Genomic DNA, 14260 nt, shown 5'->3' with positions numbered 1-14260 from the left:
TTAAACATATTAAAAATTTAAATTCAGTACTGCAGTGGTAATTTTCCACTAAATTTCGGTCCCTTGACGTGACCAAACATGGAAAACTCGATCCCATTACGATTCTATTTAATGTTGATCGCGTTTCTTTCCAAGAAAATGAAGAGAAAAGATCGCCTGTCATTGACTCCAGCAAGTCAATAACGTCTAAAGAGTGTTGCTTTATTTGTAAACGAACGTGGCTTCTGCTGATCACTGGAGCGGCATATTTTTGTACTTTTCAGATTCTTGAAAAAGGGTAACCTTCCCTTCCATTCTTGAGTAATTTTAACTGAATGTCTGAATTGTTCATGTTTATACTCCATGTTTTGACAGCTTTGAAGCAGCATAAATTATCCTGGTACGGTTAATCTACAATTCGTGAATAATTTTTATGTGTACTTTTGCGAAGAACTCGGATAAAAGTCGAGAGGGGAAATAATTTTTTATCCTTTAGAAAAATTACAGCATATCCCCTCTATTGTATTGGAAAAAGCTGTAGTGTGATCCTATTTGTTGAATAGAATAATCGCAGCAGTGATTTTAATCTTGATGGCGGAGTTGGTACCTATTGGAACTAATCATAGCAGTTGTTTCCAACCAGATCATTAAAACAGCTCAGGCTGCCAAGGATGTGGTTTTCGAAAAGGAAAGTTTTAAGGTTTTAGCGAAACATCTTTTTGACATCGATCCCGTATTAAAGGAACTTCAGTTGAAGCAGCTTAGTGACTTACCTGCCACGAGGCAAGCTTTGGATTGCCTTGAAACAGATGTCAAGAAAGCAAATAACTTGGTGGAAAAGTACAAGAACCGGGCTCGTTTCTACTTGCTAGTGAAGTGTAGGCACATCGTAAAAGAAGTACAGGACGTTACCAGAGAGATAGGAAAGTCTTTGACTGCTCTCTCTCTCGCAAATGTTGAGGTATTATCAGGAATCTCGGACCAGGTGAATAGGTTACAGAACGAGATGCAACGAGCAGAATTTGAGGCTTCTAAATCTCAACTTCAAATAATTGATAAGCTAAATCAAGGTCTCTCAGATCATGTACTTGATAAAGAATTTGCAAATTATATGTTGAAGGAAATTGCTCGTGCTGTTGATGTGCCTGTCGAGCCCACTGAAATTAGCAGAGAATTAGCTAGCTTCAAAAGGGAAAAGGAGGAAGCCGAAAATCGGAAAGAAATGGCTGAAGTTTTGTTCTTAGAACAGGTAATTGAATTGCTATCGAGGGCAGATGCTGCCAAAGATTATGAACAAGTGAGAGATCAATATTTCCAAAGAGTTAAAGTTATTGGCCAGTATGATCCTCGAGAAGAATATATTCAGCACTTTAAACCCTTTTTTTGTTGTATAACTGGAGATTTGATGGTTGATCCCGTTAGCCTCTGCACGGGAACTACCTGTGAAAGAGCAGCCCTTGAATCTTGGTTTGAATGTGGGGAAAAAACAGATCCAGAAACAGGTGAAATTCTTCATGATTTTTCATACAGATCAAACATCCAACTGAGGCATTCCATCCAGGAGTGGAGGGAACTGAATTATTGTGTCAAGATTAGGCGTTGCAAGGAAAATTTGATATCGAAGGATGATTCATCTGTTGAAGAAACGATAGAGCAGATACGAGAGCTCATTAGAGAGAATCATATCAATAAAGATTGGATTTCTATTTCAGGATTAACCGATATCGCTGTTGCTATGCTTGGTAGCACGGTTGATGGAGAGGTAAAGAAGGGATTATTAGTAACATTGAAGGACATCATAGAAGGTCATGCTATAAACAAGGTTTGAACTTTACACGTTGAACAAAGCCCTTGAAAACTATTATTTTCTTGATTAATTTTCTGCCTTTTATCTTATAGGTTATATTCATTGAGAATCAGGGAATTGAGAAACTAGTTATGTGCTTAAGCTTGGATTCAAGAATATCAAAGGCTGCAGTTGAGTTGCTATACGAGGTTTTGCTTGATAGGTCAGGCTGGAATATGTCATACTGCAGGATGCTTTCTACTAACTGTGACGTGATCCATCTTCTTGTTTCCCTTCTTAAACATCCAATTGATGAAATAACTAAAAAGGTGGAAGAAATTTTAGTTAAGCTTTGTGATGCAGATGAGAATGTTATTCGAGCTGCGAAAGTGAATTGGTTTAAACCTCTGGTAGATAAAGTTGTCCAAGGTTTATTCTCATAATTATTCCTTTCTCTAATAAATACAAGGGTCTTTAGCATTTAGAATCTCATCTTTATCGTTTAAACGCCTTTTTCAGGATCAGCTTCTGTAAGGACATCAATGTTGAAAGAGCTTGTCAGCCTGGAATTTGATGAAGAGAAAATAAGGGTACTTGGTGAGGAGAGGATTATTCCACCGCTGCTTGAAATGGCATCTGGAAATATTGAGTCAAAAGATTTGTCTCTGCGAATACTTGTCAAGTTGTCGACTTTCCATCAAAACAAAAGGCTTATTGCTTCTTCCGGCGGAGTTTCTCTGATCTTGAATCATGTTATTTTCGTCCCACACTCACATTGCTATTATCAGTAAATGTGCTGAAATTCTTGCTAATCTCTCTTCAAATGGCGATGGAACTAAATTCTTGATTGATGAAACGGGAACTCAACTTGAGTTGGAGGCTGTGACAGCCAGATTACTTGCTTTTCAACAGAATCTTAATTCATGGGATGCTGTTCGAAGGCCTGCATTGCATGCCCTGTTAGGGATCTGTCAATCAGAAGCAGGACTTGTGAAATCTGCAGTTCTATCTTCAAGTGGAGTTTCTGTGGTCCTCTCTCTTCTCGATGACTCGAACCAAGAAATACGAGAACTGGCGATCAACCTTCTGTTTCTATTCGCTCATCACGAACCGCAGGGAGTTGTAGAGTATCTCCTCAAGCCAAGAAGATTGGAAGCTTTAGTGGGATTTCTTGAAAATTCTGAAAAATCTGACGTACAAATGGCTGCAGCTGGTTTACTAGCCAACCTTCCGAAATCAGAAACTTCACTGACAGAAAAGTTGATTGAACTCGGCGGGCTTAATGCGATCATCGACATTTTGAACTCGGGGACGATTCAAGCCAAGGAGAATGCTTTGAGTGCTCTTTTCAGATTCACAGATCCCACAAACCTTAAGTCTCAACGTATAGCAATCGAACTTGGTGCATATCCTCTGCTCACAGGCCTTCTTAAGGCTGATTCATTGACAGCCAGAGCCAGAGCTGCAGCTTTATTAGGTGATCTTTCTATGAGAAGTCCAGAACTAACAGACAAAACCAAGAAACACAGATTCTGGTGCATTCCTAGAACCAGTTTTTCAATTTGTCCTGCACATGGAGGCATTTGCAGTGTGGAGACTACGTTTTGTCTGTTAAATACCAATGCTTTGTCTGATCTTGTTAGATTGGTGCAAGATAAAGTTCATGCTACAGCTTATGAAGCAATTCAGACACTCTCAACTTTAGTTCAAGAAGAGTCTCCCCAGAGAGGGGCCAAAGTTCTTCACGAAAACGGCGCGATTGGACCGGTAATAGAAGTTTTGAGCTGGGGATCAGAGTCACTAAAAGGAGAGGCTTTGGCCCTTTTGGAGAAAATTTTTGTGTCGAGGGAGATGGTGGAGCTTTACGGGTCGATTGCTAAATCACCTCTTATGTGCCTTACTGGCCGGAGGATTTATGAGGATGGTCATCTTCAAAAGAAAGCTGCTAGAATCCTACTTCTTCTTGAACGGTATTCTAGAGCATCCGCAGCTATTGTTGCAGGTGGTTTAAACAATTGATCGTGGTTTTATTGTATCAAAAAGATAAGGCAAAAACTTTTTATTTTTGAAATATATTTTTACGATGGTTCATCAACAATATTATCTTTAAACCAAAATGTTACGAAAGATTTCTTCTCATTTACCGCAATTAGATGCTGACCTTTAATGCGATGTAGTGTAATCAAGAATGTTTATACAACCATTACAATATTTGGCATGTAATTACCGACTTGGTTATTTAGATCGTATATTTATCGAGTCTTACTCAACAAATATATATATTTTTTGTAGGCTAATCGATTATTTTGTATTGAATCCAAAATGGCAACTGCAGGGTTGGTCCGCCTATATTTTGGCTTTTAAGTTTATTTTACCTTATTTTTAAATTATTTCTAGAAGAACCCTTATAACACATTACAAAACCAATTCGATATATTGCGTTTCTTTAATTTTAAAATATTCAATAAAAATTTAATTAAATATGAAATAGTAATTTACAAAATATAACAACCACAATATGAACATCAAATTCTTAAAAATGAAGCTAATGTTAAGTAGATCTCTTGTGAGACGAGGTCAATATACCGACATTCACAATAAAAAATAATACTCTTAGCATAAAAAGTAATACTTTTCACGGATAACCTAAATAATAGATTCGTCTCGCAAAATACGACTCATGAGACCGTCTCACACAAGTTTTTACCTGATGCTTATCCTGTATTCTCCCTGTTAGACCTTGTATACAATACACATCCTTGTTTTTGTTCGGAATTTAATTCATTTCATTTTTATATATTTTTTAAATTTTTTATACAAGAATTAGATATTTATTTGATCACAAATAAAATGGTTTCGTGCGAAAAATCACTCCCTTTCTAGTGTAATAAAAAAGCATGAAAGAAATAGAAAACACAAATGAAGCATCTAATAAAGGAAAGGAGAAAACAGCAGCGGCTTCTTCCTTCGCAAGTTCGCACAAACCATTCGTCAAATCAAAATCTTAATCGTTTCTAGAAAAAGGTCCAATTTTTCTGTCTTCGCACGATCTATATTAATAACCCATATCAAGAATTTGTTCTTGAGCGTCGTAATCTTGGTGATCTTAACACTGTTAAATTTACGTACAGGGGATCTATGGGGGCACTCATGTCCAAATTCTGGTTCATGATGTTTCCGGCGAAGGAGTATAAGATTGTGGTGGTGGGTTTGGACAACGCTGGCAAAACGACGACGCTCTACAAGCTTCATTTGGGGGAGGTGGTCACCACCCACCCTACTGTTGGAAGCAATGTTGAGGAGGTTGTGTACAAGAATATCCGTTTCGAGGTATCTCACTTTCATTTCTATATATTGGATTTCTTGACTATAAATTTGAGATTATTTATTGGTTTGATCAAATCGCAAATTTTGTGATTTTGTCGAAATGTTGAAAATTTATAGTGCTTCGTGAGATGAATATGATGGAAAACCAACTGGGGAATCAGTATTATTTTTGCATTTCTTGATCTTGAAATCGTTGATGATTCGTGTGCAGCGATATCAAGGATTTAGTTGGTGGGGCGTTGTATTTTGGGAAGGAAATTTTTTTTTTTGGGAAAACTAAACATAAAATCTAACTTTTTTCAATTGGGAGTTCCCTGTTTGGAAGCTGAGTCTACCTCTCGTTCATGTGGGATCTGTTACGTACAGTAAGAACTCATCTTTTTCTAGCAACACTTTCGTGAAAAGGTTAATTCTCCGAGTAAAGAAGTATTAGAGGTTGTAGAATCGTACATACAGATCAAAGGAAAAATAAGAAGTTATGTCCATAGGAAGAACGAGAATCACGATACAGGAGAAAGAGAAATAATGGATAATAGAGTAGTAGAATAGAGATAGAGAAACTGTAATTATACTATATTGCAATTGAATTGATATACAGTTGAAGTCTCTGTTTATATAACATTCAGTTTATATTAGTTATACTAGCTGTTAGTGGCATGCCATAAATCCAAGTGACGACTTTACTCTGCTATATTCTTGGATGAATGTATTCTGCTCGTCTTCATTCTCTTCAAGAAACTTGTTTTTACTTGTTCTGTGGAAGTTTGTTTAAATTGGAGGTTTTGGCTTTCAAAATTGATTACATTTGTCCCAGATATAAATTTAGATTCTGAGGAACTGCTTAAAGAACGGGAATCTTTCTTCAAAAGATAAGAAAATAAAAGGAGGGAAGTGAGTTGAGTATATTTATGCGGCTAAAACCCTAGACATAATTTTACTTCGTTAAGTTCACAAAAGTTAATGCCGTGCTTAATTTATAATGGCTTTAGGGAACTTGGAGATGATTGGTACGAAGATGGTTTTTATCTTTTTTTTTTCCCACTCACTGAATAGGTTTTGTGTGTGGGGCCGGTAACTGTGCGATGGAAGGGAATATGAAGTGGTTTTACCTGGTCTTTCTGTTTGCTTTTACTCTCCACATCTCAAATACTATGTTTTGAGATTCATCATACTTCTGAAAATGGATCAGTATGTGGTGACCATGTATTAACGGACGTGAGTCCAGTTTTGTCTTGTTTAATTTAATGAACATGTGATTGTGTGTTATCGAACTTTAGCTTCTTAAATGAGGAATGGCGGAAGAGATCGTGTAGTTACCTTATGGAGCACCGCACGATGTTGTGTAAATGCTTTGAGTAATGTGCATTGCTTCTTTGGCACGTAGCTTGTTGATATCTAGACGAGTTTAAAAATAGAAACACTTGTTCTTAAAAAATAATTCAAGTTATTGGAGATCCTTATTATGGACTTGCAGTTGGCTCCAAATGCCAGTTGGTTTCATCACCAGGTCATTTAGATCTAGAGCCGTTTGACTGCAGAATTTATTTAAAAATTCGTGTCAACGGTTTGTTTTCACATACCTGACTGCCACTAAATTGTTTCTCGAAATCATAGATATGGATTACGTGGATTCTTCAAACTATGCATTCTGACTATTCATAGAACTTTTGAGTGATACTTCTGCTTTTCTGTAATCAGGTATGGGATCTTGGTGGGCAAGAACGACTCAGGACATCGTGGGCAACATACTATCGTGGGACTCATGCTGTTATCGTGGTAATAGACAGCACAGACAGAGCCAGGATTTCTATCGTGAGGGACGAATTATTTAGTCTCCTTCCACACGAAGATCTACAAAATGCTGTTGTTCTCATATTTGCAAACAAGCAGGATATCAAGGATTGCATGACACCTGCTGAAATAACCGATGCACTCTCCCTTCACAGTATCAAGAACCATGATTGGCATATTCAAGCTAGCTGTGCTCTTACCGGTGAAGGTTTATATGATGGCTTGGGATGGATAGCGCAGAAAGTAACCGGGAAAGCAACTAGCTGAAAATCTGAAACCGTATGTCTAAAATTATTGGGAACATTTGTAATTTGACGAGTCTGCCATAATTGGATTCTTATATTCTACTAGTACAATATATTCGTGTTTTCAATGGAAGTGTCGTTTGGGGCATTGTTTTACGTGTCTGCCGGTGATATGTTTGGTTCCACGAGCATACTTTATTTTTCTGAACAGCCACGAGTGTTTTCGATTAATTTGAAGTTGGCATTTTCAGAAGAAAAGCTTAGTTCGAAGGTTAAATTTCGGCGGGTGATTTTATGTCTACTTTTTCTGAAAATATAAAATTGTGCTATGAAATATCTCAGTTCATCCCAACATAGAAAAAAAATAGCTCAACACTTGTATATGTGTAGCTAGTTAATACACTGTAGATGCTTGTATCATTATACAAAGAGCAAAAAGAAATACTAAGAAAGTTAATGCCGGGAAAGAGCAGCGCAAAAGAAAAGCAAGAACTGCAGAAATTGTGATATAAGCTCTCAATCATTCAACAAGATATACTTAGAACAGAAAATTGGATAGAGAATTGGAATCATTGTATCAACACCGCACCATTCAGCATCTGATGTACATGTAACATCGTTATGGGGAGACAAAAAATTTTAATTTTCTGACAAGGCAAACATTAGCTAGTTTAACATGAAACACAGTTGTGTCCAACTATCTTTGATGCCTGCTGTAAGAGAGGTTTTCACAAAAACACCTATGGAAGAATAATAATCCCAGAAATCAGATGCAGCCATCATAGTATCCGGCACCTGCATCCAGAAGAATCTTGGGGCCCTTCAAACCATCGATCCCAGATTGGATTTATCGGACCATTCGTTCTGAAAAGACACGGAAAATATTATATGACCGACTAAATGATCGAATAGTACAGCTATTGGTTTTGCATGATACGGATCATGAGATCAAGTCAGATTGGATGAAAAATTCGTTATCAGTACCATGTTCAATTATGGAGAAAGAGGGAGGCCAGCAAGGCCGTTGCTCCTCCCTTCTAATTTTTCCTATATATTTGTACATTTTTCCCAAATCGTTGTTTGGATAGCCGACTCCGCAACTAACGGGAATTGTAAAATTCAGCACGTTAGGTTTCTGGCTTAGCTAGTCACCACTGACCATACTGATAGCACTCGTGAACAAGGACACAAGTTAGAGTTCTTACACAGGAAGAAGAGGGTCTTGTCTTGTCTCGATATTACTCAGCATCCTGTTAATAATAAAAATACTATCAGGCATTTATATCATTTTAAAAACAGAAAAGTAGCAAGTCTTTTAAAGATCTTCTCACTTACTCCTTACAAGCAGCTGATGCTTTCTCCATTTTCTCAAGCTGTTCCAATTCTTCCTGTGCACGTTGTCTTGCATAAGAAATTATTTATAGTAGAAAAAATCCATTTGGTATTTAGTAATGTGATAATCACACTGAAATTTATCTTATTGCCACCGGTTGGATTATCATGCGGCATATTTCTTCCGTGGAATTACAATTAACACAGACACCACGGGCTGAAAGATTTGGTGATCCAAAGTGCTCAAAATAGAAAGGTGGAGATGGATCACAATTACATATTCTCTTACATATAGAAGGCTAACGACTATCATGTGTAGGATTCCGAACATTCAGGAAAGTGAAGCAGAAAAGCTGTTGGGAAAAAAGAATCACGAGTACTTGCAGTTTACAATATAACACTTCAACTTTTGTAAGTACTTGCAGTTTACGGTAAATCACTTTGACTTGTGCAATGTCGCGACAAATAAAATGATAGAAAATTCATCCCTAATTGGCATATTTAAAAGTACAGATTCGCCAAAAATAACATACTACAGCAATCAGGTTTGAATTTTACAATTTAAAACCAACAAATTTAGAAGTATACAAACCAAAGCACTATAATTGCATTCTAAATGCTAATTATTCTACAGTATGGACGTACAAGTAAATATATGCACATGCAAAAATAAAATTACCATTAAGAAATCTACATGTGAAGATTGTTATCTATATAAAAGTGAAATAAATCAAAGTTCATTCTTTTTAAATTAGCTGACAGTTATAAGCACACTTTCACCAATTATTCTTTACAATGTATATAGGGATTACAAAGAATACTCAGATAGATACCTTTTTAAAGCCAAACAGGTAGATAGATTTTTTAATTCCTTGGCAAGCATCATAAAAGATAATCAAGCATCCAAACACATGCATAAGCTAATCTTGTGTCAGGTCCTGGGTCCACTAGGTGAGGGTATGTAAAAGCGAGATTGTGCCTATGGAGTTGCACAAGAAATTAATTCGCATGCATTCCCACATTGAAAAAATAACTAATTCAACTTGCCTGAATAATACATTATACAACCTTATATCCTTATTGATACCGCCTCAACATTCTAATTTGGGATAGAGTATTACAATTTTCACCTACTGGACATGCGATGTACTCATCGTGTTCTCTCACATTCTAAAACTTTCACAAGTATATAGCTGGATATTTTCCAGACTAATAGTATCCTCAGGATTGTGCTTGATACAATTACATCACTCCCCGAACCCACAAGAGGGCGCCAATGCAGGCGACAACATACATGATGGGCTCCACGAACAACTTATTCGCATTTGTCATCACTCAACAAAATGATCAAACCATGTCGCTAAAATTGTTCGTTGTCGATCTTGTAGTCCAATCATGTTCCTTCTATATGTGGAACAAGATATTATATTGCTATTGAGAATCATTATGTATTTGGCAAAATTATCAAAGTTTAATTCTTAATTAATTGATTAACAACAATATCTCTAACTTCTCTTTCAACATATTTACAACGTGGGCTAGCTGGTCAAGATAATTCACAAAAACATTGGATCAAGCTATGGGCTTGTCAAACCAAGCATTCAAATGTTCGATATTTTTGTTGTATTTCTATTGCCATGTTTGAGGCTGGGTAATACACAAATTCTCAAGTTTCTTCAGGCTTAGCCTTCAACAATCACACTAGTGAACCAAGATGTTCAACAATGTAATATAACTCAATCTAACTGCAGGATTCAGTTTACTAGACAGTGGCTGAAGAATTATGTTGTACTTACTAATTCTAGTAAAACTTAAGTGCTCATAAGAAGCATTATTTTGCATTGATCACATACACATCAATGGGCATGTTTTTTTCCAAAAAAATGTTCGACACCATTTCCAAGAAACATGCCAGTAACAGAACACATGTATCCAACCAATGAACGGTCAAGTGAAAAAACGATGGATGTCTGCATCTGCCCCTTGATTGTAAATTTATAAGGAGGTTTGAATGTTTGAAGCTGAGTAATGGTAAATTATACTAAATAACACAAGTTGTATGAACCTATTGAGTCGAATTCCATTTTCTCACTTTGTAAAAGAAAGTTTATACTTCACCTTATACGTGAAGTCTACATATTTCAAAAGGTCGACTTAACCATACTAAGCCCAAAAAAATTCTCAAATTTTTTAGTACTAATTGCGAAAAATGAAAATAAATATGGTTCCAACTATTATAGGGGATCATTCAACAATATTAAGAAAGCACAAGGTAAAAAGCTTAATTCTCTAAAACTTCAATTTCTTTTGTCACTGAAATGAAACAGAATTAGAAAGAAAAAAAAAGGAAAGAAAGAAGATAGAAAAAATGACCAGAATACATACCTCAAGATTTCATCTTTCACCACTCAAAATAACATTTGCAGTGAAATTACAGCATCCCAGACACAAGACAACATAAAAAAAAATATGTGATAACAAAAACAGATAAAGGGCCAAGTCAAGAAAACAACAGAAGAAAAAACAACCTCCAAGAATCGAGTTTCTTGCTCAAGTCTCTTCAACTCAGCAGAAACCCTGTGTTTCCCTCTCGTATCCGCAGCTCCCACAAGCGGTCGAAGCTCACCTGAACTCCCAGATTGCATTTTTAGTATACTTCAGACGTATAAATAAGAGCTAAACGCACAATCAAAAAAACAAAGCAGACCCACACAAAAAAAATGAATTGAACAAGAAAAACAGGAAGAAGGAAACTTTTTCGGTTTGGTCTATGAAGTTCGATTTCGTCCAGGATCAACAAATGTAGCGAAAAGTTGGACTTCTTTTGTCGCTTTTCTCACAAAGAATCGCATTGTGTTTTATATATTTCTTTTCATGTTCTCCTTTATTTGGTTAGGCGAGACTAGGTTAAACGATTTTCTTATAATGATTGATTTATTTAACTTATTTGTTTATCCTTTTGTACTTTAGTCCAACCACATTAAAAATACAATATAATTATATTTTTTTCCTTTTTTGAAGTTAATTTTATACGATAGAAATTGAGATTGAAAATAAAGCAAAATTTTTATTCAAGTTTTATTTGAATAAAGACCAAAATTCTTCGAATAATATGCTGCAAATACTGAATAAACGTATATATACACAAATTATTTTTCCTCAGCTTGAATCTTCAAATTTAGGATATATATATATAATATAAATGGGTCAGCAGATCGAGCTAAATATGGACTCAAGCCCAGCAAAGTAAATATGGGCTTGTAAAAATGAAGCCTGGTTTTCAGTCCAATTTGATTATAGTTGTCAGATTTAAACGTTGCATGTGAAATATATATAAAATCTTAAAATTTAATTTGCATATGATATATAAATTTTTCATATATGAAAATGCTCCCATGATATATAATTTATTAATAAATAAAGAAAACGTTGGGGTGAGGAAGAAAAAGATAGTTTTTTTAATGAGAAATTACAGTTGTCAAATAGGAGCAAAACGCGTCGACAGCAAAGCACATTTATGTCGTTTTGATTTCATTTTCAAAGTCGCACGCTTCCCACAGTCATAGGCTGTTTATGTTTATGCCTAACCATGTTTAGTCGTGCTGTTAAGGTATTTTTTTCATTATTTATTCACTGGTCAAACCTTTTTAACTATTCTGAAATCCTATAACATCCAAGTAAGTCCTTCCATTCCATGCAACTCTTTAATTAATTTCAATTACAAGCTGATAATGAAACTTGATACCAGATCCGGTGGAGCACCCGACCCGACTCACCCATTTCACCCGGATGGTTGTGAGTAAAAAAATAACAAGGATTTGCAGTATATATATGTAGATACATATGAATGAATGAAGTAAAACATGCATGCTAATTCAACGGCGATTGCCCGTCCATATATAGAAAATTAAACATTAAATTAATAATCTCCTTTTTTTGACAAGAATCTCAAAAATTCGAGAAGAAGAGCCACAAGTAGAAAACTAAAAGAATATATATAATATTGGATGGGAAAGAAATCACTCGTATGAACGTAGAATTAGGTGGAGAAATTCCAAGAGAGAGTTTGAAAGGTCAAAGACGTTGAAATGGAAGTTGGTGAGTAAAAGAAACCGAGTAAGGGATTATTTGTCAAGGCCGGAGGGAGATTCGGTCGTCTTCTTGAAGGGAAAACATACAATACATATTTCTTCATTTTTGACCTATTCATTCTTTCATTTGATCAGCATGTTTTTCGTTGAATCTTGTCTCACATGTATGTATATTTCTCGTGTTCTACATTATTGTGTTACGTTTACCTATGACCATTTCAATTTTCACGTGCATTTTATCGATATATAAGTGATTCCAAGAAATGATATTACGATTTTCCTAGGCTTGCTTTTAATTAAGTGAGAAATGTATTCCGGTCTAATTCAAAATTTCGGAAAAATTATACGTACTCCCACAAGTACAACATTGACCTACTCAATCCTTGACTAATACTCGTTTTCTTTGATAATAATAATAATAATAATATTTTTTGTAAACTTTCATGAAAACTTGATGCGTTTACTACGGCTTTGTTTGTCCCATTTCTCGCTACTACATAAAGCCAGCCAGGATTGAGCTAGCTATACAATACAGCCTCTCTCTCTCTCTCTCTCTCTCTCTGCGCAACCAGTTCAAGTATTGTTATTTACCTGTAGAGGACCTCCATGGCGGATGCAGTACTTAACGAAGAACAGATTGTTGAGTTCAAAGAAGCCTTCAGTCTTTTTGACAAAGATGGTGATGGTTAGTGCTTTTTCTTGGTCATTTTTCTGATGAGCTGAGAGGGATTAACTCGATGAAATTGGTTTTTTTGTACCTTAATTTAACTAGAGTTATCATAGGTTTGTCCTAATTCATCCTGAAATGAAAATTTACATACGCTGCAGGTTGTATTACCCTTGAAGAATTGGCAACAGTGATAAGATCTTTGGATCAGAACCCAAGTGAGGAGGAGCTTCAAGATATGATTAATGAAGTTGATTCTGACGGGAATGGGACCATCGAATTTTCTGAGTTCTTGACTCTCATGGCCAAGAAAGTTAAGGTACATAGCGCTTTTAGTACCAATATTGTGATGTATACTGTTCTCCGCATTTTGCGTGCGTGCGTGCATGAACAAACAATTATGATTTTTTTAAAAAAAATTATTGCAGGACACTGATTCGGAGGTGGAGCTCAAGGAAGCATTCAAAGTGTTCGACAAAGATCAAAATGGTTACATTTCTGCCACTGAGGTATATATGACCGAAGCTAAAATTTAGTTAAATCTTGTAAGAGTTCTTTTAATATTAGTTTAGGATCATTTTTTTTTTTTATGGAATATTTTTAGGTGTAGATAGATTAATATCCAACGCCATTTCTACTTATTACATTATCATATCCTTGATTATTTTTTAATGACATTTTGTGGCAGCTTCGTCATGTAATGATCAATTTGGGGGAAAAATTAAGCGATGATGAGGTTGAGCAGATGATTAGAGAAGCCGATTTGGATGGCGACGGACAAGTTAACTACGATGAATTTGTGAAGATGATGATGACTATTGGTTGAAAACTAGCTTCATGTTAACTTTCTTTTAATTAAGTTGAGTCTTTTTCCAATTGTTTTATTATTGCTGATTTATTTTCCATATTAAATTGAAGATAGAGATTGTATTTCTATTTTTTTTTTTTTTACCGAGTTAATTGATTTCTGACTTCCTGTACCAATAAAAATCGTTAAGATGTTCGAATATTTCGGTACGATCTCAAACTCGAGACATAATTC

At 35.6% G+C, this 14260-nt stretch overlaps 3 protein-coding genes and 1 pseudogene across 4 annotated transcripts; 3 read left to right on the top strand and 1 right to left on the bottom strand.

Annotated features, from left to right (window-relative positions):
• Positions 1 to 85: 85 nt before the first annotated feature.
• On the top strand, positions 86 to 3946 carry LOC142542164 (U-box domain-containing protein 44-like; annotated as a pseudogene).
• Positions 3947 to 4656: 710 nt separating this feature from the next.
• Positions 4657 to 7480, top strand: LOC142542163 (uncharacterized). Of its 2 annotated transcripts, none has more exons than XM_075648651.1 (3): positions 4657 to 4788; positions 4895 to 5095; positions 6791 to 7480. In XM_075648651.1, exons 2-3 carry the CDS (start codon positions 4904 to 4906, stop codon positions 7148 to 7150), a joined length of 552 nt encoding a protein of 183 aa, XP_075504766.1. In that variant the 5' UTR covers positions 4657 to 4788; positions 4895 to 4903; the 3' UTR covers positions 7151 to 7480. The 2 variants fall into 2 exon arrangements, with proteins under 2 accessions (XP_075504766.1, XP_075504767.1); XM_075648652.1 differs by having other exon boundaries at positions 4665 to 4738; positions 4897 to 5095.
• Positions 7481 to 7612: 132 nt separating this feature from the next.
• On the bottom strand, positions 7613 to 11347 carry LOC142542161 (guanine nucleotide-binding protein subunit gamma 2-like). The gene is made up of 4 exons (XM_075648650.1): positions 10989 to 11347; positions 8464 to 8516; positions 8334 to 8378; positions 7613 to 7992 (listed from the first exon to the last, which is right to left on the bottom strand). Exons 1-4 carry the CDS (start codon positions 11103 to 11105, stop codon positions 7908 to 7910), a joined length of 300 nt encoding a protein of 99 aa, XP_075504765.1. The 5' UTR covers positions 11106 to 11347; the 3' UTR covers positions 7613 to 7907.
• Positions 11348 to 13055: 1708 nt separating this feature from the next.
• LOC142541373 (calmodulin-1-like) lies at positions 13056 to 14154 on the top strand. Its single transcript, XM_075647910.1, has 4 exons — positions 13056 to 13236; positions 13380 to 13537; positions 13647 to 13727; positions 13907 to 14154. Exons 1-4 carry the CDS (start codon positions 13158 to 13160, stop codon positions 14042 to 14044), a joined length of 456 nt encoding a protein of 151 aa, XP_075504025.1. The 5' UTR covers positions 13056 to 13157; the 3' UTR covers positions 14045 to 14154.
• Positions 14155 to 14260: the final 106 nt, after the last annotated feature.

The sequence above is a fragment of the Primulina tabacum genome, chromosome 4 (assembly GCF_025594145.1).
Source record: "Primulina tabacum isolate GXHZ01 chromosome 4, ASM2559414v2, whole genome shotgun sequence".
Taxonomy (NCBI): Eukaryota; Viridiplantae; Streptophyta; class Magnoliopsida; order Lamiales; family Gesneriaceae; genus Primulina; species Primulina tabacum.
Note: the sequence above shows the minus strand (reverse complement) of the source record. Positions and strands in the feature narration are given on the sequence as shown.

Bases quoted from the DNA above. Each gene is read 5' to 3' on its own strand.
- LOC142542163 (XM_075648651.1), top strand. From the start codon at position 4,904: ATGGGGGCACTCATGTCCAAATTCTGGTTCATGATGTTTCCGGCGAAG. The intron at 5,096-6,790 runs GTATCTCACTTT...TTCTGTAATCAG, and splicing joins ACAAGAATATCCGTTTCGAG to GTATGGGATCTTGGTGGGCA.
- LOC142542161 (XM_075648650.1), bottom strand. From the start codon at position 11,105: ATGCAATCTGGGAGTTCAGGTGAGCTTCGACCGCTTGTGGGAGCTGCG. The intron at 8,379-8,463 runs GTAAGTGAGAAG...TATTATTAACAG, and splicing joins GCATCAGCTGCTTGTAAGGA to GATGCTGAGTAATATCGAGA. The intron at 7,993-8,333 runs GTAAGAACTCTA...GTGTCTTTTCAG, and splicing joins CAAGACCCTCTTCTTCCTGT to AACGAATGGTCCGATAAATC.
- LOC142541373 (XM_075647910.1), top strand. From the start codon at position 13,158: ATGGCGGATGCAGTACTTAACGAAGAACAGATTGTTGAGTTCAAAGAA. The intron at 13,237-13,379 runs GTTAGTGCTTTT...CATACGCTGCAG, and splicing joins TTTTGACAAAGATGGTGATG to GTTGTATTACCCTTGAAGAA. The intron at 13,728-13,906 runs GTATATATGACC...ATTTTGTGGCAG, and splicing joins GTTACATTTCTGCCACTGAG to CTTCGTCATGTAATGATCAA.